The 25904-nt window shown below is 44.7% G+C and overlaps 1 protein-coding gene across 4 annotated transcripts in view; it reads left to right on the plus strand.

Annotated features, from left to right (window-relative positions):
* Window positions 1-25904, plus strand: part of raly (RALY heterogeneous nuclear ribonucleoprotein) — a 98127-nt gene that overhangs the window by 37214 nt on the left and 35009 nt on the right. For all 4 annotated transcript variants that reach the window (XM_069531449.1, XM_069531437.1, XM_069531444.1 and 1 more), the window contains exons 2-4: window positions 11561-11915; window positions 14987-15059; window positions 16170-16217. In XM_069531449.1, the coding sequence (XP_069387550.1) occupies window positions 11660-11915; window positions 14987-15059; window positions 16170-16217 (377 nt within the window). In that variant the 5' untranslated portion in view covers window positions 11561-11659. The remainder of the gene's footprint in view (window positions 1-11560; window positions 11916-14986; window positions 15060-16169; window positions 16218-25904) is intronic.

The following is a 25904-nucleotide window of genomic DNA, read 5'->3' on the forward strand; positions in this document are numbered from 1 at the left end:
CCCCCCTTCAGGTCCGAGCAGTCCAGATGGAGAGAGAGGCTCGAATGAGATGTGCTCTGCTCTCTGCTGAGGTTCGACTGAAGACGAGTACAAATGAATCGGTTTGGAGGGATCGACACTGATCGTTGTGTGTGTGTGTCTGTGTGTGTGTCTGTGTGTGTGTGAGGGATGAAGAGCTTCAGTGTGTATGAATGGACGTCTAATTAAGATCAAATTAACACTCTAGGGCCTGTGTGTGTCTTTGTGTGTGTGTTGTGCTGACTACGAGTAATGTATGCCCATGTGACACGCATGCTACATGCATCTATATACGCAGGTTTGGCGTGTGCATGCTGACTGCGTGGAAATGAAGTTTGATTAAACGCCGTCCAATCAGAGCAGTTTAAGTTCCTCGTTAGTATTCGAGTGTTGTTGTATAATCCTGTCACCCCCACACACACACACACACACACATAGATGTGAATGGGTGAATGACTATAAACCGTCGTCAAGACTAGAAAAGAGCCTAAATCCAGATCATTTACACGTCATCATGAACATCACTGCTGCTGAACCTGGCTTCTCCAGATCCAGTCCAGATCACAGAGCGCCCACTGGAGACTCACATCCTGAGGTGATAGTTGAATAATCACTTCTGTGTCTGAACTTAGGAAACGTCACTGAGCGGTTTTTTCTTTGTGTGATCAGAAGGAACGACAGATGAGCTTCCTCCGAGTTACGGTGACGGCAGCGCTGCAGCAGTCAGTGGCCATTAAGTGAGATAATGAAATATTGAGCGGATTAACAGCCCACAACAAGCTGCTTTGGATAAATTAGAGCTCACCAGATTCAGGAGTTTAGAACCTGCTCAGTGTCAAGTTCTACACAAATCAGCCTCCGAGATGGAAACAGCTGCTCCGAAGCGTTTAGACCAAAGTGTGAACAGATTCAAGAAACGCACAAAGAAAGATTCTGTGTAGAAAATAAAACCACACGTGTCGTCTGGTCCAGCGTCAGAGCAACGTTTCCCTCTGTCGTCAAAGAGCTGCTGATGAAACTAATCCTTCAAATATGGGGGACAACACTACACACATTGTACTACACACATTGTACTACTACACACATTGTACTACACACATTACACTACACACATTGTACTACACACATTGTACTACACACATTGTACTACACACATTGTACCACACACATTACACTACACACATTGTACTACACACATTGTACTACACACATTATACTACACACATTACACTGCACACTGATAATACACACATTGTACTACACACATTACACTACACACATTGTACTACACACATTGTACTACACACATTGTACTACACACATTACACTGCACACTGATAATACACACATTGTACTACACACATTATACTACACACTGATGTTACACACATTATACTACACACATTATACTGCACACATTATACTACACATTATACTACACACATTGTACTGCACACTGATGTTACACACATTGTACTACACACATCATACTACACACATTATACTACACACATTATACTACACACTGTTACACACATTGTACTACACACATTGTACTACACACATTGTACTACACACATTGTACTACACACATTATACTACCCACATTACACTGCACACTGATAATACACACATTGTACTACACACATTACACTACACACATTGTACTACACACATTACACTACACACATTGTACTACACACATTACACTACACACATTGTACTACACACATTATACTACACACATTGTACTACACACATTACACTACACACATTGTACTACACACATTATACTACCCACATTACACTGCACACTGATAATACACACATTGTACTACACACATTGTACTACTACACACATTATACTACACATATTATACTACACACATTGTACTACTACACACATTATACTACACATATTATACTACACACATTGTACTACTACACACATTATACTACACATATTATACTACAAACATTATACTAAACACATTACACTACACACATCACACACACACACACACATTGTGTAGGAGTGCTTGTTATTGAACAGTGAAGACTTTGGGACAGATTTTAACAGCTCAGGCTTTAATCTGCTCTGGAGGATAAATTAAACACACCTCTGCAGAGAGAGTGTGTGTGTGTGTGTGTGTGTGTGTGTGTGTGTGTGTGTGTGTGTGTGTGTGTGTGTGTGTGTGTGTGTGTGTGTGATCCTGTAATCCACAGCTGCGGGAGGAAAAACAAGATTTCATTTTTTGTCAAATTATAATTTAAAGAAAATGATTCAGTAAAACTTTGAGCAGTGGGACTTCTGAAAGAAATAGTTTGGACCATGGATTGAAATGGTTGAATCACCTGTGATGTGGGTTCATGTCACACGGACGTGGTTACCTTCACCTGGCCGTCCATCGTTATCTGAACTCTCATGTGAGGACGCTGCTTCTCTTCCTGTTTAAACTCTTCGCTGAGACGACGTGATAAAGTCACGGTTCGTTCTTTATGATCCGTTAACGCAGAAATCCACTGAGACACGTTGTCGTGGGGCGTGTTTGAAAACCAAAAGGGAGAGATATCGACGGGGTCGGCTTCAGGAGAGGGTGGATACTTTGGAGGAATGAGGCAGGGTGATGGAGAGAGGAGGGTGGAGGTGGAGAAAGAGAGAGATAGAGAGAGGTAAGGCTGTAATGAAGGAGGTATTGATTTTCTATAGAGGCTCTTTAATCAGAAGCTGTTCAGGCACACCCTGAGGGAGAGTGTGTGTGTGTGTGTGTGCGTGTGTGTGTGTGCGTGTGTGTGTGCGTGTGTGTGTGTTTGCGTGCGTGCGTGTGTGTGTGTGTGTGTGTGTGTGTGTGTGTGTAGGGTCAAGTCCATTCAAATTACACTTCATCTTTTTCTCTCTGGACACCTTGAGTGTGTGTGGGTGTCACGCTAAACGTTTGTGTGTACCTTTGTTATATGAAGTGTGTGTGTGTGTGTTAGTGCATGTGTGTGTGTTTGTGTGTGTGTGTGTGTGTGTGTGTGTGTGTGTGTGTGTGTGTGTGTGTGTGGGCCGGCAGTGGACAGATAGATGAGGCTGCCCAGTAGATGGATGAGTGGAACAGCCAGTCGTTCATCATGTGGAGAACAAGGAAGGAAAGAAACATTGTGATGAGGAGGAGGGGGGGGGGGATGGAGGAGAAGAAGGGATGATGATGAGGAGAAGGATGGAGGCAAAAAAAAAAAGCAGGGATGAGGGTGGGGAACGGAAGATGGGAAGAGGACAGACTGAACGAAAAGAGGAACAGAAAGAGACAGTGAATGTTCGAAAATGGAAAGAAACTGAAGAGAGAAGGAGTGAGAAAGGGAAGAAGAAGAAGAGGGTGAATAAGTAGAAGGTTGAACAGAGGTGGGGGATGAAGGGAGGGAGAACTGGGGAGAAGAGAGAAAACATGGGGGGAGGACATGAAACAATGTGGTGGCAAAGAAGACGGGAAAAAAGAGGGAGCTCAGAGGACGAGAGCAGAAAAATAAAGTTTGATAAAAGACGAGAGAAAAAAGAGACGAATTAAAAAGTGAATAAAACCACGCCCACTTATTCACTTCCCTCTCTTTTCTTTTCTGTCGTTCTTTCACTTTTATCTCACCCTTTTTTCTTTTTTTTTTCTCAGTTTGATTCTTCAAAGGTTGTGAAGCAACACGTGGAAGGTTGTGTTTAAGTGCGCTTGATTTACAGTACATTGAATATTACATGAAATTAGATCAGAGTTTTTAAATATACAAATCTTCGGCAGCATTTTGCATCTTCACGGACAATTAAAACAAAAAAAATTCCTACAGAGGAAATTTAAAATTTAACGAAAATAATCACAGGAAGTTGCAGAGTGTTGGCGCTCGTGCAGGAAAGACGGCACCGGACCCCGCCCACCTCCAGCCCAACTCAAAATGGAGACGGAAACGTTCCCTGCCGAGGATCCATGAAATCGTTATTTAATTAATCTGCGATTCATTAAATCGCTTTCCTCCTAATTGACTCCCCGAGCTGATAGCGAGCTGATGTCGGGCTGCGCGGGGGGGATTGCAGAGCGGAAAACAATGCGGCATCGATCCGTCCATCGGCCGTCCTGCTTCCAGGAACAACAGTTCATTAATGCAGTCTAAGGGAGACTATCTGTCTCTATTACTGCCTGTTGGCCTGCATGGCAATGATTTATAGGCAACCTGTGGAGGCCACGCAGACGGCTGATGTTGCCCAGAGTGGGAACGGAGGAGTCAACTGGAACGAGGCCAACAGAGGAGGCAGGTCCCCATGAAGGCCCCCGACGTCAGGAGCCGTGAAGATGCACCGTAACATACGTGTGTGGCTCAACAAACACGGGGTCTGTTTGACACACGCAGGAGAGAACGAACCTGCTGCCTGCTGGGAAACTGAGCTTGTTATTTCGCGGCTCTTTTAAAATATAAAAAAGTTTTACAGACGTGTTCATGAAGCTTTTTTTTTTCCTGCTCCCGACCGCAGCGTTTAAAGAAACATCTGCACAGATGTTCGGTGAGAGGCGGTTCATTATCTGAATGATGTTCACAGCGGTAATTAAAGTGTAACTTTACCCCACAGCCAAGTTATCTACATCGTGTACCATCGAGCTTCGAGCAGAGCGGCGAGCTCACTCTCCTGCAGACATGTTGAACGGAGCAGAGGTTTCTCGTTCTACATTTTCTTATGTACAAATACTTCAAACGTTGACGCACTTCTCCGTCACGTTACAAACTGAACACACTGTTGTTTTGTTGACGTGGCATCTGTTGAACTCTCTCTGAGGTTCCTACATTTCTTGTTCGAGGGTTAAGAGCCGACGTTAATAATCTGTGAGACAAACTGTGATTTGTGAATGTGGGCTATATAAATAATCTGTGCAGCAGTTTGAGACAGACGTGTGTAAACTGTGTGTTTTTAATCCGTGGATCAAACAAGCCTTCTTTTTTAGTTTTTCTGATGTTTATCCCCGTTTGCAGGTTGTGAAAAGTAAACCAAGTCGGCCTTCAGTGCACATGGAATAAAGTATTTATTGCGAGTGGATCAATGTCCCTGCTCTGCCGCGTCATAGTGTTTGTTTCTGTAAATTACACAAATCAAAGAAGGGTCAGCGACCGTGGTGTTCAGAGTGTTCCAGGGGTAGTTTTGTGATGAAAGGCTGCAAGACATCGACTTTGCCTCAAAACAAACCACCAAACAACTTAATGGGCCGAGAAATGAAAGGTACATTTCCAGCAGTGTTGTTCAATTGGATTCTTCTGTTATTACTGTGAAATGAGTGATAAAAGCCAAAAACCAAGAGAGAGTCCGACGGATTCGAGGCTCCTGGTCATTTGTTTCCTTCTTCGCGTCTTTCGGGAGAGAGGAGGAGGTTTGTCAGCGAGGAGAGAAATCTTATTACTAGAAATGCAGATTTTCTAATTCGTATTTGATCCGGTGACGTGCTTTAGCTTGTGAGGTAAACTAATTTGGTCCATCGCTGAGAGACGGAGCCTCTGTAGCTCAGGCCTCAGAGCCCCACATGTAAACAGCACGCGTCCTCAGCTGATACCGAATCTCTGCTGCACGAACCTGCCAACGGAAAGTCAGTCAGTGATGCACGAACACGGAGTTTGTCAGTATATTTAGACGGATGTGATGAGAAAGTTTGGTTGGTTGTCAGGATTCAGAAATCTGTCACAACAAACGTGAATGAATCAATATTTTTACTTTTAGGAAAGAAACTTTCTTCCACACCTTCGATCAGAAGCATCCATCTCGTCACCGTCCACACCTGCAGGGGCGTCCAGGTTCTGACGTCCTGCGGAGCATACGATTCAGAAGCTGCTGAAAACACTGGACTGATTGTGATTGTTGATTCTCAGAAGTTTGACGTCACTGAGGCTTCGGCCTTCTGCAGATTATTACTGCAGCACCAGATGGATCATCTCTCTCTCTCTCTCTCTCTTGATGCTCGGCCACATTTCTCTGCCCAATTCACCAAATCTCCGAGGTTTCACATGAATATAACTTCCAGGCTGCAGAGACTTGAAGTGGCAACACTCGAACAGGAGGGAGGACAGAGGCGGGGACTGCAGCCTGAGAGGAAGACAGTGCTTTTATTTTCTCGTTTACACCTCGTGGCAAAAAAAAACCACTTATTGCAGAATATATATTATAATGCGTCGAAGTTGCGTCGTTTTTTGTTTTTTCCTCTTGTCGTCTCCTCGTGCATAATTTTGATATGAGTGTGATTTTCATATGTTTTGTGTGTTTTCATGTGGAGTTGTGTGTGTGTGTGTGTGCTGCGATGGCTGCTGTGTGTTAGTGTGTGTCTGTGTAAGTGTGTGTGTGTGCCAGCCTGCAGCCTTGCTCCTCCGGGGGGGGGGCTTCCATCTTCCGTTAAACCGTGAGCCAAGAACCAGAGTGTGTGTGTGTGTGTGTGTGTGTTTATGATCGGAGTTTATCCTTTTGCCACAGCTGTTACCTCGAGCAATAATTCAACATGAATGGATCAGAGTAAAAAAATGAAAGCTTAAAAGAATTTCAAGTGGCAGCGAAGAGGCGCTGCGTAAAAACAGTTAAATGTGTGTCACACACAAGAATTTACAAAAAAGTAAAGTTGGGTTCTATTTAAGCTGAAAGTTCGGATCTGAATTCACTGGATGTGGAAAATGAAATATTCAAACTTTAAATGTATGAAAACCTCAGAAAACTGCGTCTTGATCGTCGTTCCTTCTCCTGGACGTTTGACCTTCGGGTTGTTTTTATGATCTTCTCTTAAAGCAGGAACGTTTCTCTTAGTTTAAACTCGAACGTCGGACATTGGCTCAACAGTAAACTCACAAGTGTAGAAATGTTAAACCAACGCTGCGAATACACCAACAGAGATCTTTTGGTTATGGAGGAGACGTCATGATTTCAGTAGCAAAAGGTTTTAGATACACGTTTAAACATTTATGCACAGATTCTTCATCATCCGTCGATTACTTCGTTGAATCAGCGGCCGTCCGACACAGAACTATAATTAAACACAAGCTCTCACAAGATATACGGCGATAAACTCACGTTCTCAGCAAAGATACATGAATACATATTAAACACTGAGACCTTTGGTACTAACAACATTTAAAATCATGGATACTTTAAACTGTGGAACCTGAAAGTTACACGAAGTTGTGTAACGCTGATCTTTAGTAATAGTTAATATTATTAGTAGTAATAATACTGTAGAACCTTTCATACATAAAATACTAGAGTACACGAAACAGTAAAACCTACAGGTAGTTTTATTTTACGACTCATTTTTAATTGATGTTTCTGTGTCTTGTGTTTTCAGAAGCGTTCCTCCTCAGGTCGGTCCAGGCCCTGATCCCGAAGCTGCCGCGTTCTCGTCCGTTCTGTTTTCTTATTATGAAGTGTTTCTCGCTGTCAGCTCCCTGGGGGGGGGGGGGGGGGGGCAGTGACCTTCCCTCGCTGAGGGCGGAGTCACTCCTCATTCTCCAGGCGGAAAACTTTTTTATTGAGTTCTTCATGTCCTCGTCCTCTCAGAGCATCGTCGCTGGTCTGGGAAATCTTCATGCGCCACACATTATGCACGTCTACATAGTTCAGGGAAGCAAAATGAATTCTCCATCACAACAGTCGATGCTTTTCACACCGAGCCTGATTCACTTCTTCAGAATGAATCCGAGGACTGGAACTCGTGTTCACATGTGAACACTCTGACACTGAGGTGACTTCAGGCCAACAGCTTTCAATGACTCCGAATGAAAGCTGCTCATAAATCAGATCCTTTTTCTTGTGATGTCAGATAAACTTTAACATCACAGGAGCCCACTTCAAACCGCTGAGCTTTCAAATATTAAACCTGGGCCTCAGCTGTATGGAGCCGGCTGGATGTAAAGAAATATAAATTACAGCTCGACATCAAGTAAACATGAGGACACTGAAGCAACACGCAGATAAACAGCCGTCCACCAGGAGGCAGACGTGTTTACCTCCTCCGGGTTGAATATTGAAATCACAGCACATGTGACAGAATCTCTGAGCGTCAAATTTTCACAAAGGCTAAAAAAAAGTTAGCGAGGTTTTTTAAAATGACTCTCGTAAATCACAGACTCCTGTCTGTGGTTCTGTTTGTCGGTTTGTCCGAGGGATTGATGCTCATTCGCTCGCGAACACACAAGAAACCGGACGAAGACTTCTGCTCTGTTCGTACTCGTAAATTCATTTCCTTCGTATTTGTTCACGTTTTCCAGAAAAACACGGGTGAAAAAGATAGAAAGGTGCAGCACCAACGGTGTTGTTGCTCAGCAACCATGATGTAAAGGACACGTGGAAGTATGTGTAGCATCTTTTATACGCAGCATAAATTAGGTTTTACACGAAAAAACTAAAATGTAGACTGAGCTTATTTAAATGTGGTTTAATAAATGAGTCTAGTTCGATTTCTGTCTCCAGCACAGAGTCATCTTTGTTCGTGCTGCTGCGTTTGATCGTTCGTTATCGTCTGTGTGATGTGTTGATTCGCCGGCCGCTGCATTTTTCTTTTGGCGGATGTTTTACTCTTGGAACACGGTGAGACACGTTCTGTTTGCTCTGCAGAGGGAAAACAGAAACTGTGCAGGTAACTGGATTATTATATTTGTCAAAAGTGTGGATTACATTTACCATCTGCTTGTTAAACTCCCACACTCCCAGTAATGAGTCATTATGAATTTTTTTCTCTCGTCTCAGCGTCACTGAAATAATTAGTTTGTGTGTTTTCACCCCTGAATTGAATCAACTGAGGGTCGAAGGCAGAATTTTTACTAATTGGACAGAGAATGAAATTTATTTGTGGGTTGAATCTTCGTCTGTTTCCTGACGTGTCAGAGAAATGAACTGCAAAACAAACTCAAACAATATAAAACTTGATCACTCAAAATTGGAAATTATAACCAAACATGAGACATTTAGTCGTTTTGTCAAATCTGACGATGGAAATTAATTTTCATGTTTTGATTAAAGCATCGATCATTTGAATGAGTGAGGTGATTCAGCCGTAATCTGTGACGTCTAAGACCTCTGTCCTATTTGTGAAGCCGTTTCCAACAGCGCCTGAAGGCGGCATTTGTATAATCTGTGTAATCACAACACAGTCCCCCGTGGCGTTGGCTTTAATTGCTAATCCTGCACACGGAGTCAGAGGCAGAGGTTGTGCGGGTGCGGGGTACGTGCTCAACTTCAGTTTAATTAAAAAACTCAGGAAATAAAGCTCATTTGGGTGTAAAGCTGCTCGCTTTGTTGTCAGAGTGGGACTGAGAAATGCTAATGGATCTGAATCAGTGAACCCGGAGAGTTTATCTGGAAACTAATCCGACGAACACGCTCACAGGTGACACAACTTCCACTGATCCGTGCAGGGCGGAGCACAATGATGGCAGAGCTCTGGTGATTTGCTCAAGGGCACTACAGCAGCTCGGACACGGACGCCTGGTGGGCCTCGTCCCGCACTTTATATCATCAACTCAAAACCAAACTTATCAGAAACTGAACAATTACATTAGTGTGATAAGAACAATACCTCAAATCGTAGAAACCATCGAGGGGGAGGAGTCTGTAATCTACACTCTATCCAGCCACCAGGGGGCGATGAGAGGTTTTGGCTTCACTTTTCAGAGCTGCCGCGTCGTCCATCTTTATTGTTTTGGACATTTTAAAGCAGAAAACCAACATGTTGTAAAAAATGTAATTCAACAACGAATTCTCATGTTGATGAAAAAAAATAATCTAAATTATTTGTATTCATTTATTTATAATGTTTGTTGTTCCAGTTTAGTTTGCATTTATTGAATATGTATATGAACAGGGCAGCACGTTGTGTCCCTGCTTCACGATTTAAAAAAAGTTAGATTTTCTCACACACACGAGCGTCAAATAAAATATTCAAACACAGCTGAATTAAAACCTGAAGCGAAGCTCCGGTAAAATCACAGAGTTTTAATTATGATCACTGAATAAAATCATACATTTAAAACAGTTGTTAATGAATAACTTACATTTCCATCAGAATTATACATGAATACAAAGGAGATGGAACTTTAAAGTTTCACTAAACCTGTTGACCCCTGACCCCAGACGTGACTGAAGCATATTAGACGTTCGTGAACAAAGTGACATTTTCTCATTTAAATTAAATTCAGCCTTAACCGACAAATAAACACGAGTGCGGAGGCTTCACCCGCGACAAATTATCTCTCGATTGTTAATCTTACGAGCGGTTAGCGTCCTGCAGATCAGCATTACTCACCAGATTCTCCTGCACAATCAGAGGCCCGATCGCTATTCAGGATGAAAATATTACTACGACATGAAGCTCATTTGAATTCATGAGCTGAAATTTACATGAAAAACACAAAGTCAGCTCTCTGAGTCATTTACAAACTTGAAGCAGTTTTATGCTAATGCGTGCGCGTATCATCGCACCATGAATCCCCCGGAGGAGGAAGCTTTTAAAGATAATTTGCTTATAGAGCATGAGATCGTCGTGCAGCAGAGACACAGGAAGTGTTCTCCTGTTTGCACCAAAGCCTGATTTCTATAGAAACATGCATTTTCACAAACGATGGTTTGCTCATCTGAGTGTGAAGCTTGATTTATTCTGAGATCTTGTTCAAGCTTAGAGGCTCCGCGTGTTTCTTCTGATGCTAATGTTGGTGTTTATACATGTTAATATAAAAAAATTAAATCCACTCTTCAGTAAGGCTGTTTTTTTTTTAAATGTTCTCACATCAGACCCTCTGGAATTATCACAGAAACCTGGTTATCAATTCATTTTTAACATTTCTACATGTGAAGTACTTTTAATGCAGTAACAGCACTGACGTAGGTCGACTTAGCCAAACTGTGTGTGTGTGTGTGTGTGTGTGTGTGTGTGTGTGTGTGTGTGTGTGTGTGTGTGTGTAGCTGTATTTGCAGCTCTTCATGCAACTTGCGTCACGTTTACATGTGCGTGCATTTAACAACATGTGGGTCTTTTATCATTTATTGAATTAGTGGATAATAAGAAAAACTTGTAACATTCAAACTCTCTCATCCACACACACACACACACACAAACACACACACAGACACACACTCTCAAACACACATTTGCTGAATCAACAATATTGTGTGTTTGACTGTGAACCCCCTGAAACACACGCTCACAAGTCCCTCAGGGTCAAGTTCAATTTTATTCATTAGAATCAAACCAGGTTCACTGGGAAGGTGGAGGTGTAGGACACACACACACACACACACACACACACACACACAGTAAACGTTTATTCATCTCTGGTAAAAGCACACAAGTACCACGATGCTCTATTTGGATATGTTATGTCATTATGTACGTAACGTTTTGCTCGATAAATAAATCCTCACCATCATTTCACAGACGCTCTCTCACTCTGGAGGCTTCAGGATTTCTGAGCTCAAATCTCGAATGTCACAGTCAGTGAGTCGCTGTGTTGCAGCTGTTCTCCATTATCTGTCTCTTAATGATCTGTTCTCCTTCATCCCCTTCAGATCCTCCGTCTCTCTCCGCCGCCTCCTCCTCCCGATACATCCATCCGCTCGTCGCCCCACCCCCCAACCCCCCACCCCCCTCACCTCGTCGCTCCAGCAATGTCGCTGAAGGTCCAGACCAGCAACGTGACCAACAAGACAGACCCAAAGTCCATCAACTCCCGGGTGTTCATCGGCAACCTCAACACGGCGGTGGTGAAGAAGTCGGATGTGGAGAGCATCTTCTCCAAGTACGGCCGCGTGCTCGGCTGCTCCGTGCACAAGGGCTACGCCTTCATCCAGTACGCCAGCGAGAGGCACGCCAGGGGGGCCGTGATCGGGGAGAACGGCCGGGTGCTGGCGGGACAGACGCTCGGTGAGTCTGTGGTTTATCGCTCGCTCTCTCTCTCTTATTCATGTTTGACACTTTGGTCCAAGTTGGTTTCAGGTGAATTTACCTGAAGCAACTCTGAAGGTCGCTGACCTCTGCACAGATGAACGACACAGACGATAACACACACTTTAAGTTAAAGGACCTGAATGATTAACTCAGACTACCATGTATATTATATATTATATATATATAAGATATATTCTCTCTATTCATGGAAATAACGAGGTTGTAATGTGTTGAGTTCACAGCATCTTCAGGATTCAAAACAACCATTTTGTTCCACTTAGGAACAAACGAGCGAGTCGACAACAACAAACCATTATTTCCTCAGCTCCGGCTTCTTTCTCTTTTTAACGTCAGTCGAAGTCTCCGACGCCCGGCAGGCTTCAGTGAGCTCAGAGAAATCTTCCTGTTCACTTTGGTCCAAACCATCAGCGCTCGTCTGACAACAAATTTGCCTCCGGGAGCATCAGCCAATATTTTGGGGGCTTCTGGTGCAGCCGGCGGACGCAGTTACGATCCCACACACACCAGAGCCACAGTTGCAGAGAATCATTTAAACCTGGGACGATGAGTTCGGCCCGGGTTTAGACACATGAAACCTTCTTGCTGGGGCTGTAAAAATCTAAATAGATGCCTCTGATGTCAAAGTGAAACATATTACACAACCATGACCTCCACATTGTGCAGCATAATAGGGAACTCAGTCATTTCTGCATTAGTGCATATTGAGCATAATTTGGATGCAAAAAGGAATTTGCTGCTTGACGGCTCACACACACACACACACACACACACACACTAAAGCTTACGGGCAGGAGTGTGAGCGGTCTTGTTGTCATACGATGACTTCATCAACCGTTTTGCAGCCAGGAGAGTTTCACACAGCTGCTGAAGATGCAGTGACATGTCTTCTGCAGTTTGTAAAGTTTATAACTTTTCTTCTGTTTTGTGTGACCTGAAGTGAAGTCAGATTAGAAACCGTTACGTGAATCTGTCACACGCCCTGAGCAGCATCACATCCGTGTTCTCGGTGAGTGTGCACACGTGCCGTCACCTTCCCTCCTGTGTGACTCCAAAGTATCAGAGGGGGAAATGGGATGTGAGCGGAATCTGCCTTTAAGCTGCTGGAGAGTTTTCCTCCATCTGTCTGTCTGTTCCCCCGGCGGAGCGGAGAGGACGAGCTGGTGTCAACGACTGCACTGGTTCATGTTCAGTCACTGGAGGACGACGGGCACGTTTCTTTAATAGACTGTCAGTGCAGTGTGTGTGTGTGTGTGTGTGTGTGTGTGTGTGTGTGTGTGTGTGTGTGTGTGTGTGTGTGTGACAGCTAAGGGACCACTAAGTGATGCTCTCGGCCCCGCTGCAGCTTTTGTGTGTGTGTGTATTTCTTTGTGTGTGTGTGTGTGGGTGTGTGTTGCCATGGGGAACATCTAAAATCTGTCTTCTTATTCTGAACCACTTAACTTCTCGACTCTCCACATTTCTCTCTCTCTCTCTCTCATTACAGCCAAGCACGTGCTTCACTTCTAAAGTACACACAGAGTTTAGAATGTGAGATCAACTCTTGACACACACACACACACACACACACACACACACACACACACACACACACACACACACACACACCCTCGTAAAGCACGACTTCAAAAACATGAACGTAAGATGACAGACGATCATTTTCAGTGCAGCTGTAAAAGTCAACGTTACAAACCAACTGCTTCACATAAAAGAGATGATAAAAGGCAGAAATGCAATAAAAGGAAATTGAATATCAACAGAGGAGGCGTGTGTGTGTGTGTGTGTGTGTGTGTGTGTGTGTGTGCGTGCGTGTGCGTGTGTGTGATGTTTTCATGGACTCCCCCTTGATTAACAAGACTCCATAGGAGACAAAGTCATTGAGGCATATGGAGCTGTTGGAGGAGTGTGTGTGTGTGTGTGTCACCGCCTCTCTCACACACACACACACACACACACACACACACACACACACACACAGTGGTCTCTCGTGCACTTATATTTTTGGGAGTCGTTTTTAAAATCAATCATTTCAGTCGTTCAGCCAGTTTAAGGATTTTGCACAAGAGGAGTTAAGGGTGTGGATGGTTGTTTGTCAGCTGGGACGTGTTCCTGTAACCTTCCTGTGACACTAACAGAAGAAGCCCGAGAATAATATATAATATATAATGATAATGGACGGTCACAGGAGGAACGTGTGACTAATGACGTGTGAAGGCAACAAATGAAAAAAAGCCAAATTTAGCAGCTGCAGCAGAGAAGAAGAAGAAGAAGAAGAAGAAGAATCTGGATGGAAATCAATGCTGCTGTCTCAGCGTTTCATTATGTGCATCGTGGTCACATACATCATAACATGTCATCGATAAACACAACAAAGTATGAACGTGCACGACCGGCGTCTCATGTGGACTCAAGTGTCACGTGTGATGAACAGCTCGTGAAGAAGTTGGATATTCATAGTGTGGACGAGTCTCACAGAATAAACCACTTATTGTTTTTCTCTCGCATAAAGAAAGAGCATCAACTGCTGCTGTGTTGCCTAGCAACGCCCTGCGTGTGCGTGTGTGTGTGCGTGCGTGTGTGTGTGCGTCAGCTGCTGAGGTTTCCGATGATCCAGATGAAGAATTCAAAACAAACAGATTTATTTACTTCTTTAAACTCTCGGTTTCTCTGCCGTTCATTTAGATTCTGTAAAATCCACTAAATCTTATTTATTCAAACATGCACCCGTCATTGGTTCTCTGTGAAGTCACTCTGGGTGAAACTCGTTACATGTATGTGACGCACACTGACATGTTAACCACTGAGCTGCTGCTATATGTTATAAAATGGCTCAGCAGCGTCCTCCAGTGGACACCATCACACAGCACACCATTCAGCTCTGTTGGCTCTTCATCTTTTCATTTTCTCTCTCTCTCTCTCTCTCTCCTCTGGAATAAATATTTAAAGATTGAAGGTTTTTTAAAGGGAGGGGAGCTTTAGAGTCTTTTTATTAAAGTGATCAGTTTGATTCCTCTGCTTTATTTTCTCAGACGTCAACATGGCAGGAGAACCGAAGCCGACCAGACCTAAAGGCCTCAAGAGATCTGCGGCCTCTCTCTACAGGTACACACCTCTGACATCAGGCTCATCAGATCCGTCACATTCAGATCTTGTAGTGTTTCAAACGTAGGCGTCACGTGGGACCGAGCCAGTTTAATGGAGGAGGGCCGACACTTTAAAACACGCTGGGTGAACGACACCCTGCTGATGGTGGAGACCTGTGGTTGTTTCATGAAACAAAAGCATCATGAGAAAGGATTTGTCTTCTCTTTTTAAACGTCTCCGTCCTCGTGCATCGAAGCCCGTCACAACTTTCAGGTTTGTTACCGTAGATCAGAGACAGAGTGTGACTGACTCTCCCCTCGTGCAGAAAGTGCATGACGCCATCTTTAAAGTACTTTTTTTTTTTTTTTTTTTTCATCAACAGTAGAAAACGTATTTTCTGTTCGTGTCCTGCAGTTGAATGAAAACCGTCTCCGAAAGTTTTCATGACTGACAGAAGTAATATTGTGGTGAGGAAAAAACTTAAAATATAAACTCTAAATGTAAAGATGTTAATAAAATGATAAAAAGGAAATGTCATCAATTAAAACAGTCTCAAAAGACGTAAGTAAATTAACCTCATAATCATTTCTGTAGAGCTGCCGAGTCGTCCCCCCCCCCACCATCCGTCATTTCATATATATTTGTCTAATTAACTTCATGAACAGAAACGTGATTCATTTACATTTATTCCTACGCAGTTGTTTTGTATTCTCATTTCCTGGGCTTGTAGAACATCCGACGTCCCCGTGTCTCCTCCAGTTTATGAAACTAAGCCTCGTCTCTTGTTTGGGTTGAACTACTGAGGAACTGAGTATCTGGGACGTTTGTGCTGTGACATGTGTCAGCACACGTTAAACATCTCCCTCATCATCCGCTTTCTGTTTTCACAGGTTTCACTTTAGATTTTTATTCATCTCGTTCTCGGAGATGAAGTTGTGGTTTCTTTGTCTCTCTGTGTTGACGTGATATTTTGAACACATTTGTGTTATTTTTTATTTCTATACGCTCTGCATGCAAAGCTCGAAAAGGCTTTTTGTTCCCGTGTGATGTGGTTTTAAAGCTGCTGTTATGAAATGCATTGCATGGTTTGTATAGTCAACATGTCCCTTTGTGTTCTTTTTCCCTCAGCGGCTACGAGTTTGACTACGATTACTACAGAGAAGAATTCTACGACAGGTAAGAGGAAGGATGGTACTTGGAGTTCTTCTCTCCCTGTCAGCGGAGATGAATTCAGCATCCGAACACTTTGACTCGTGGCTCTGTTGTTTCCAGCGATCAGCAGAAGGTTAATCGAGTTAACCTCTCGGAGGCCTGACGCCTGAGTGCTGCTCGGAGACGCGCTGGAGCTAAAACCCGTCTCTGCTGAGAAATAACTATGGAACAAATATAGAGTTTAAAGCACTTCATGGGATTGTTGTTGCAGAACGTAGACGTGGAAATAAAGACGAGACAGTTTTGCCCGGAGGGAAATAAAGAGTTCATCTTCAAACAGTAACTAAACATGGATCAGTCGGTAGATTTTCACTTGCACGTCAAAATACATCAGGAGGGAAATAGTTTGAGAATCCCAGATGTAAACAATTACTTTAAATAAAATGTAATAAAACATGGTTTAACGTCACACTACAACTATCTTTGTTTCATTTACTTCCAGTTTAAAGTGCTTTAATTGTTGGACAGAACCAAAGACTGTTGGTAAAGACGGACGACGTGTGTCCACTTCTTTAAGCCAAGATATCCCAGATTCAAATGCTGCCATCTTCCACATTTGGTTTTCAGGAGTGATCGTGGAGTGGAGCTGCTGTTTCGAGGTCCCGGGATACATGAGCTCTACCAAGTGAAACTCAGCCTCAGCTGCTTTATAGCATCAAACAAGTAAATAAACTAAAAATAAACCGAACGACCGAATATAACACACTACTTTTGGAGGAGAGGGGGTTTATCACTAAACTGCAGCCACTCTGGCATCACACTTGAGGAGCAGGGATGACGTCCTCTAGTTATCTCCAGATAATAAAACAAAATATATTAACAAACTTCACTAAAAAGACATGGTAGATATTTATTTGCTGATATAATAATGTATTTGCTGCAGGTCTTTATTGGAAGAGTACAATTGTTTTATATTTTACCTTAATATGCCATGCGTCTAAATGTAGGAAGATGGATGCGCTGTTCTTTTTGGAGATGATGTGGAGTTATCTTTGAAGTCAGGTGAAGTTGGGATGAACAGTAGCGGTGCAGGTGTGTGTCTGCGCATCTGCAGGAATGTTATTCATTTGAATAAATCCCTGTTGAGGTCTCTGCAGGAGAATTGATGAACCGACGGACTCAATCACAGCTTCAGAGAAATGCCAAACTAAGAGAACCTCTCTGCTGGAGACTGGACAGATGTCCTAGTTAATCAATAGCTCCCTTCGTGGACGATTGGCCGCTGATATATTTACCCACAAACCTTTACAGCAGCCAAACAGTAAGAGATCACATCCAGCATATTTTTCAACAAACTCTTTTTAGCAGGATTATCTGTTTTGTTTGTTTTGTGGGGATCTGATCAAACTAATAACGAGGAGCATCTGGTTTGATTAAATGGATTTTCATTGACCTCCACAGTGTGGTAGGTTTAACTGCTCTGACAGGAGCAGCTGAAAGTAAAAAAAAGAAAATCATCAAAGTCATCCCCGTTAAACCAAAGAGGGCGAAAAAGAAACTGCTGCATTTGTCATCCTGGCATCCCTCGTGCTTCCAGCAAATGTTTGGTCTAAACTGATTTTCGTGAGAGTTGAGGGCTTTGAAACCAAATCTTTACGTCAAGTAATGTAGAAAAATCAAGAGGCAAAGAACCAGAAGGTTTTTTTGTTTTTAAAAAGTGAACGGAGCGGAACCGAACGTAGAGATGTCCAGCTGACATGAATCAGTGATGATGCCTCTGATGAGCGCAGACGTCAGTGTCTGTCTCCAATCTGAGGACGGGATCACCCCGAGGAGAAATGATGACAATCATGAGCGTCGCCTGGCACGGGGATAATTCTTCAGCATAATAATAATACAGTTCAAGAGGTTAGTCACTGTAAGACTGAAGCTGGTTTCAAACATTCGCCGAATTCCGCTGCTCCTTTGATTTTCTCTGGACGAGGTGCATGTGTGAACGCAAATGTCCGAGAGAGACGCTCCGCAGTTTCTACGGACTTTCTCCGTCCGGCCTCCGGGTAGAAAGTCCTGAGATAAGAGAGTGAGAGTGAGTTGTCAAGAAAATCACGTGATCTCTGCAGCGGAGTTAACCCGTCACTTCCTGTCTCTGTCTGCTGCGCCCGGCTGCTCCACCTCTCGTCTGAATCGTGCGGATGATTTGTTGCCGTCGTGAACGAGTCTGAGGAGAAAACCTCCCGCTGTGTGAAAACACAAACTCTGGTTAAACTCAGTTCTCCGGATTTTACCCGGAGGTCTCGTCTGAAAACGTGAAAGTAAATATGGATGCAAATCAGGTCCGAGGTTATTCAGTGTCACAGACGGAGGTTTTGAAAGTTTTCGTGTTTTATACAAAAGATGCGTGTGGGAGAAAAAGCAGAAGCATCTTTCGACTCCAGTCAAGACGCATCAAACTTTGTCTGTTTTGAAATGAAACTGCAGAGAGGAGGGTTTCTCTCTCTCCCAGGGAGAGTGAGGGCTTGTGTTTCTTAATTCCCTGAATAATGCATCACTTTTCCACTTTTGAGGGAACAGCCAGAGAATTTAACGTATTCACCCCCCCTCCCCCCCACCCCCGGTTCCCCTCCAGTTCATCCTTGACCTTCGAAACAAGCGTCCAGTTCTGGCATCGAGGGAAAGTGAAAGGAGAATGTATTATAAGTTAAATAAGTTAACTTAAGTTGTTGTGTAACTCTGATGTAGCTCATCGCAGACAAAGTAGACATGAGAACCGTAGAATCCTAATGTAACAAACGGAGCTGCGTTACTGGGGCGGCTGTGGATCAAGTCGTCCGATAACCGGAGCGTCGGTGGTCTGATCCCGATGCCTGTTTCGTGACTGTGTGGTAGAAATGTGCAGCGATCTGTAAACCGTGGAGTCAAGGCAGTAAATTTGCATCCATTCAACAAATAAACCCAAAGTGCGGAGAACGTTGAATTGAGTTAATCGAGTTTTGCACCGGGTAAAGTCCAGCTGCCACCGACAGCTGGTTCAAACTGATGGAGACGTGACTTCCTGGGCAGAAGTACCAGAGCCAAACACACACTGCTGCAATAAACATGGACGCACACGTCTTAATCTATGGGCTTAAGACACAACAATAAATAACAGAAGTACAGACGTCATAAGCCACAGTCCTCATGCACGATGTGCTGCAGGAGGGAGACATGTCCTGATACCTAGAGAGCGTCGTACTGCACATGCACAGAAGTCATATATATATATATATATATATATATATTCTGTACTTCTGTACTTGTAGGGGTAGCAGAATTAATTAAATAGCCAAGACGCCCCTCGCTACGTCCATCAGCTTCCTGCGGGGGACCCTGAGTCGGGACCAGCCCAGATGGGAATATAATCCCTCCAGCGTGTTCTGCTCTTCCCTCCACTCAGATCCTTCCACGGAGCTGATCAGATGTCCCAACTTCCTTTACTGTTCTTTTCAGTGCAAACGAGTGGTGGGAATATTCCCCCTCCAGATGTTTGAGTTCTCCATCCCGTCGCTCGGGATCGGCCCGGCCGCCCTGCAGAAGAAACGCAGCACAGGATTCAACCCTGTGGCTTCATCAACCCCTTTCCCTTCATCCACCTCCCACATATTAGCTCCTATATCGGAGTCAGAAAAATCGGACTGAGCTTTAGGGGCTGAAACATCTGTTTTAACAGATGTTGAACGTGTTGAGCAGCTGGGCCAGACCTCCGCAGTGATTTACACCTGTCCCTGGATCTGTGATCTCACCCCGTCTCTCCCATATTCACTCTGAATGAGCAACACACTGATTTTCCTTGAAAGGGACGGAGCTGGAAAGTACCACGTCTCTTTCTTTCTGCCGTCTCTCTGTATTTTCTGTTAATTCCTTTGTTTATTTATTTTTGTCTCCGCACCTTCGGTAGCCAGGAGCCGGAGACATCATGTTTTGGTTTGTGACCAGAAGAGCTCGAGGGGCTTTCTTTCAGTTTTGACCAGTTGTGACTCAAAGATGAACTGATTTCCGTGGTGAGAGGTCAGGGTGACGTCACATGACCGCACGGTGGAGTAGATCTCCTTTATCCCAGACCTCAGACGCACCCTGGTCCGTCATCACCCGACCAAAAAGCTGGAGCTTTGTCTCGTGATGTACGACGTGTACGGTCAATGTGTAAAAGCCTCGTCTGCTCCGGTTACTCGCTTTACGCCAGAATGAAATGTCCCGTTGCACAATATGATTGAGCGTTCCTTCTTCGTGTCCCTGTAGAGACGCTCGTTGACGTAGGACAGGGAGGCACCTCGCCATCTGGACAAATGATCCACGGCGATTATCAGACCCATTACTTTAGAGGTTTACGACCCTGTGCAACATTCTGAACCGAACGCAGGTCAGGACAGAATTCCTACAACAGAAGAAGTATATGACATCATGATAATCTTGGCCTGGAACATAATTCTGTTACGCAATATTGTTAGAGTGTGTAACAGTGCAGCTCTGTGTGTGTGTGTGTGTGTGTGTGTGTGGTTCTAAGTGTTGTAAACAACAGACATCATAGTTACGCTGTTAATAATATATAATCTTTATAATGTTTTCACATAAACCTGATTACAGGAAGTAATTATTTCTGTTTTGCTGTACATGATGCCTTGGCAACATTTACCACTACATGTTTTTTTTTTATTTTTCTACATCAACAGCCTAATTACTACTTACCCATAACTGCACAGATGTTGTTTTAAGAGATATTTCAAAACACAAATAAGGAAAAATACTGAGGAGGTTCTTTGCTGTGTTCATTAGGGTCATTGATGAGGATGTTAAAAAAAACAAAAACTGGTTTTAATCAGTGAATATTTAAAGTATTTGTCAAACATCTCAGATGGATTAGATTAGATTAGACGGACGTTTAAAGGTTCAGTGTGTAGAATTTAGTGACATGTAGTGTTGAAGTGTCATGTTGCAGCTGAACACCCCTCACCCCCCCTCCCCCTCTCCTTCCAAACATGAAAAAGAACCTGTGGTAAACTTTAATTGTCATGAAAACTCAAAAGGTGTTTAGTTTGTTCAGTCTGGACTCATGTAAAAAACATGGCGGCCTCCGTAGAGAGGGTCCCCTCCATGTAAATATAAAGTATTTAAATATAAAGTATTTAAATATAAAGGGTAAAGAAAACTACAATTCATATAATGTAGATGAAATGAACAAGTGAAAAACTTCATGAGGATGATTCTACATTACATTTCTGCCAGTAGTTCATTTCACCTGAATCTTACACACTGGACCTTTAAAACAAAAGATTACACAAATAAAGATAAGATCATTCTTTATTAGTAAATTTGCCAGATTCAAAAACAGGCATCACTAAGTAACAAGTAACGTGCAAAACTTGAGTGTATATAAAGAATGTGGATGGATTAATGTCTGATATTTACAAAACAGGTAAAACATATTTCACATAATGTTTCACACTGGCAGCAGATGACGTTCTGAGGAGCGGCTGGCAGAAGCTCAGCTCGTGCTCCATGAGAGGTTCTCATCCATGTGCAGAAACCTGAGGGCCTGGATCGTCCTCTGAAGAGTCTCTGCGCTCGTTGTGTCTGTGTTGTCCTCCGTTGTTGGGGTCTGGTTTCTTTCATATCACATCTATGTTACGCTCCGTCCACCGGCTTCCTCTCAACTCTAAAATGCTCTTCTAGTGTAGCCGCCCCGAACCTGAACAGCTCACCACTCCAAGATCTGGTCAATGTTTCACTGGTGAAGTCCAGAAGGTTGTTTGTCTTCATGAGAGAATTTCCAGCAGAGTTTCCTGTCTCTCTTGTTGTCTCTCGTGTTGTCTCTCGTGTTGTCTCTCTTGTTGTCTCTCTTGTTGTCTCTCGTATTGTCTCTCGTGTTGTCTCTCGTGTTGTCTCTCTTGTTGTCTCTCGTGTTGTTTCTCGTGTTTTCTCTCGTATTGTCTCTCGTGTTGTCTCTCGTGTTGTCTCTCGTGTTGTCTCTCTTGTTGTCTCTCGTGTTGTCTCTCGTGTTGTCTCTCTTGTTGTCTCTCGTGTTGTCTCTCGTGTTGTCTCTCTTGTTGTCTCTCGTGTTGTCTCTCTTGTTGTCTCTCGTGTTGTCTCTCTTGTTGTCTCTCGTGTTGTCTCTCTTGTTGTCTCTCGTGTTGTCTCTCGTGTTGTCTCTCTTGTTGTCTCTCGTGATGTTTCTCGTGTTGTCTCTCGTGTTGTCTCTCGTGTTGTCTCTCGTGTTGTCTCTCTTGTTGTCTCTCGTGTTGTCTCTCTTGTTGTCTCTCGTGTTGTCTCTCTTGTTGTCTCTCGTGTTGTCTCTCGTGTTGTCTCTCTTGTTGTCTCTCGTGTTGTCTCTCTTGTTGTCTCTCGTGTTGTCTCTCGTGTTGTCTCTCTTGTTGTCTCTCGTGTTGTCTCTCTTGTTGTCTCTCGTGTTGTCTCTCATGTTTTCTCTCGTGTTGTTTCTCGTGTTTTCTCTCTTGTTGTCTCTCGTGTTGTCTTTCGTGTTGTCTCTCGTGTTGTCTTTCGTGTTGTCTCTCGTGTTGTCTCTCGTGTTGTCTCTCGTGTTGTCTCTCATGTTGTCTCTCTTGTTGTCTCTCTTGTTGTCTCTCTTGTTGTCTCTCGTATTGTCTCTCGTGTTGTCTCTCGTGTTGTCTCTCTTGTTGTCGATGGACGAGCTTCTTTCCATCAGGGACACAACTCCATCCGATTTATGTCCCAACTTTATCGCCTCTTCCGTGGATTTAGTGGACTTACTCATCAAAGGTGCGGTGGTCCTCGGACACGCAGTGAGACTCCGGCGGAGACGACGAGGGAAGCGCGCTGGGGCCCTGGTGCGCTTCAGGGAGCGGGGATTACGCTCACCTCTCCCGAGCATCCTCCTCTCCAATGTCCGCTCGCTGTGCAATAAGATGGACGAACTGCGCCTCCTCATCCGGACAAATAGAGACTTTTCCCTTACTTCTGTCTTGTGTTTCACGGAATCGTGGCTGACTGAAGCCACACCGGACTCCGCCGCACAGATGACCGGCTTCCAGCTGTTACGCGCGGACCGCGACCCGATCCTCTCACACAAGGCAAAAGGCGGAGGGATTTGTTTTTATATAAACCAGGGCTGGTGCAGCGACGTGAAAGTCATTTTACAGTCCTTTTCTCCGGACCTGGAAACTTTTTTCATTACCTGCCGACCGTTCTACTCTCCCCGTGAGTTCACCTCTTTCACCCTGGCCGGCGTGTACATCCCCCCGCAAGCTGACGTGCGCGAAGCACAACGACAACTCGCGGAGCAGGTACTGGGGGTGGAGAGGAGGAGAGAGAACACTTATTCCCCTGTTATTGTGCTCGGGGACTTTAATAAGGGGAACTTATCTCAGGAACTCCCGAAATACAAACAGCTGATCAAATGCCCGACCAGGGGGGAGAACACTCTTGATCACTGCTACAGCACCATCACCAAGGCGTATCATGCAGTTACCCGCGCTGCTCTGGGCCTGTCCGACCACGCTCTTATTCACCTGATCCCAGCCTACAGGCAGAAACTCAAACTTTCTAAACCTGCTGTGCTGAGATCCAAGAACTGGAGCAACAGAGAAGCTGTGGAGGAGCTGCGTGATTGCCTGGATAACACTGACTGGGACATTTTTAGAACTGCTTCCAACAGCCTCGATGAATACACAGATGCAGTGACGTCATACATCAGCTTCTGTGAAGACAGATGTATCCCAACACGCACCAGGGTGAGCTATAACAACGACAAGCCCTGGTTCACTGCAAAACTCAAACAGCTTCGTTTGGAGAAGGAGGCGGCCTTCAAGAGTGGGGACATGGATAGTTTCAGACTGGCAAAATACTCGTTTGGCAAGGAGATTAAGGAGGCCAAACGACAGTACTCAAAGAAGCTGGAACAACAGTTTGCAGCCAACGACTCCTCGTCAGTCTGGAAGGGGCTGCGAGTGATCACCGGCTGCAAAACCAAATCCCCCCACTCTGTGGAAGACCTGAAACTTGCAAACGAACTGAATGACTTTTACTGTAGATTTGAAAGACAATGGACCAGTTCTAACCCAGACTCCCAGCCCCCCCACACAGCTATTACACCTCTTCACCCCAGCCTGGACAAAGACTCAACCCCCCCCCCCCCCCATCACACCTCTCTCTATTCAGGAGAGAGATGTAAACAAGCTCCTGAAGAAGTTGAACCCCCGCAAGGCACCTGGACCCGACGCTGTCTCCCCCTCCACACTGAGGCACTGTGCAGACCAGCTTTCGCCAGTGTTCACGAACATTTTTAACACCTCACTGGCTGAATGTGCTGTACCCGCCTGTCTTAAAACATCCACCATCATCCCCGTTCCCAAGAAGCAGAGGATCACAGGCCTTAATGACTACAGACCTGTCGCCCTGACCTCTGTAGTAATGAAGACCTTTGAGCGCCTCGTGCTGACCCACCTCAAGACAATAACCAACCACCTCCTCGACCCACTGCAGTTTGCCTACAGAGCCAACAGGTCCGTAGACGACGCAGTCAACATGGGACTCCACTTCATCCTCCAGCACCTCGACTCCCCCAGCACCTACGCCAGGATCCTGTTTGTGGACTTCAGCTCCGCATTCAACACCATCGCCCCAGCTCTTCTCCGTGACAAGCTGACACAGCTGAGCGTGCCTGAGCCCACCTGTAGGTGGATCTCTAACTTCCTGACTGACAGGAAGCAGCGCGTGAGGCTGGGCAAGCTTGTCTCTGAGTCCCGGACCATCAGCACTGGAGCCCCACAAGGTTGTGTGCTCTCCCCTCTACTGTTCTCCCTCTACACCAACAACTGCACCTCCAGCCATCCCTCTGTCAAACTCCTGAAGTTTGCAGACGACACGACCCTCATCGGATTAATCACCAATGGGGACGAAGCCGCCTACAGAGAGGAAGTTAACAGCCTGGCTTCCTGGTGCAGCCAGAACCACCTGGAGCTGAACGCTTTGAAAACTGTAGAGATGGTAGTAGACTTCAGGAGGAGCCCAGCCCAAACTGCCCCCCTCAGCCTGTGCAACTCCCCAGTTAAAACAGTGGAGTCCTTCAGATTCCTGGGGACCATCATTGCACAGGACTTGAGGTGGGCGGAGAACATCACCTCCGTCACCAAGAAGGCCCAGCAGAGGATGTTCTTCCTGCGGCAACTGAGGAAATTCAACATGCCGCAGAAAGTGATGGTTGAATTCTACACAGCCATCATTGAGTCCATCCTCACCTCATCAATCACCGTCTGGTTCGCTGCCTCCACTGCCAAGGACAAGGGCAGACTGCAGCGGATCATAAGGTCAGCTGAGAAGGTCATCGGCTGTGACCTGCCGGCCCTCCTAGACCTGTTCCACTCCAGGACCAGTAGGAGAGCAGGCAAGATCATTGCTGATCCTTCACATCCCGGTCACCACCTGTTCCAGAGACTTCCCTCCGGTAAAAGGTTTCGGGCCATCAGGACTAAAACCTCTCGCCATCTGAACAGTTTTTTCCCCGTGGCAGTGGGGCTCACAAACAAGCCCCCTGCATCACACTGACTCTGCACCGCACTGACTCTACCCCACCACACCCCACCACCTGCACATAATTTATAATTTATTACTTATATACTACTGGCACTATCACCAATCTCTGCACCTTCGCACAGCACGTGCCCATAACCCTGTGAATCTGTTAATGTATATATGTATATT

This window comes from Paralichthys olivaceus, chromosome 2, assembly GCF_024713975.1.
Source record: "Paralichthys olivaceus isolate ysfri-2021 chromosome 2, ASM2471397v2, whole genome shotgun sequence".
NCBI classification, from domain to species: domain Eukaryota; kingdom Metazoa; phylum Chordata; class Actinopteri; order Pleuronectiformes; family Paralichthyidae; genus Paralichthys; species Paralichthys olivaceus.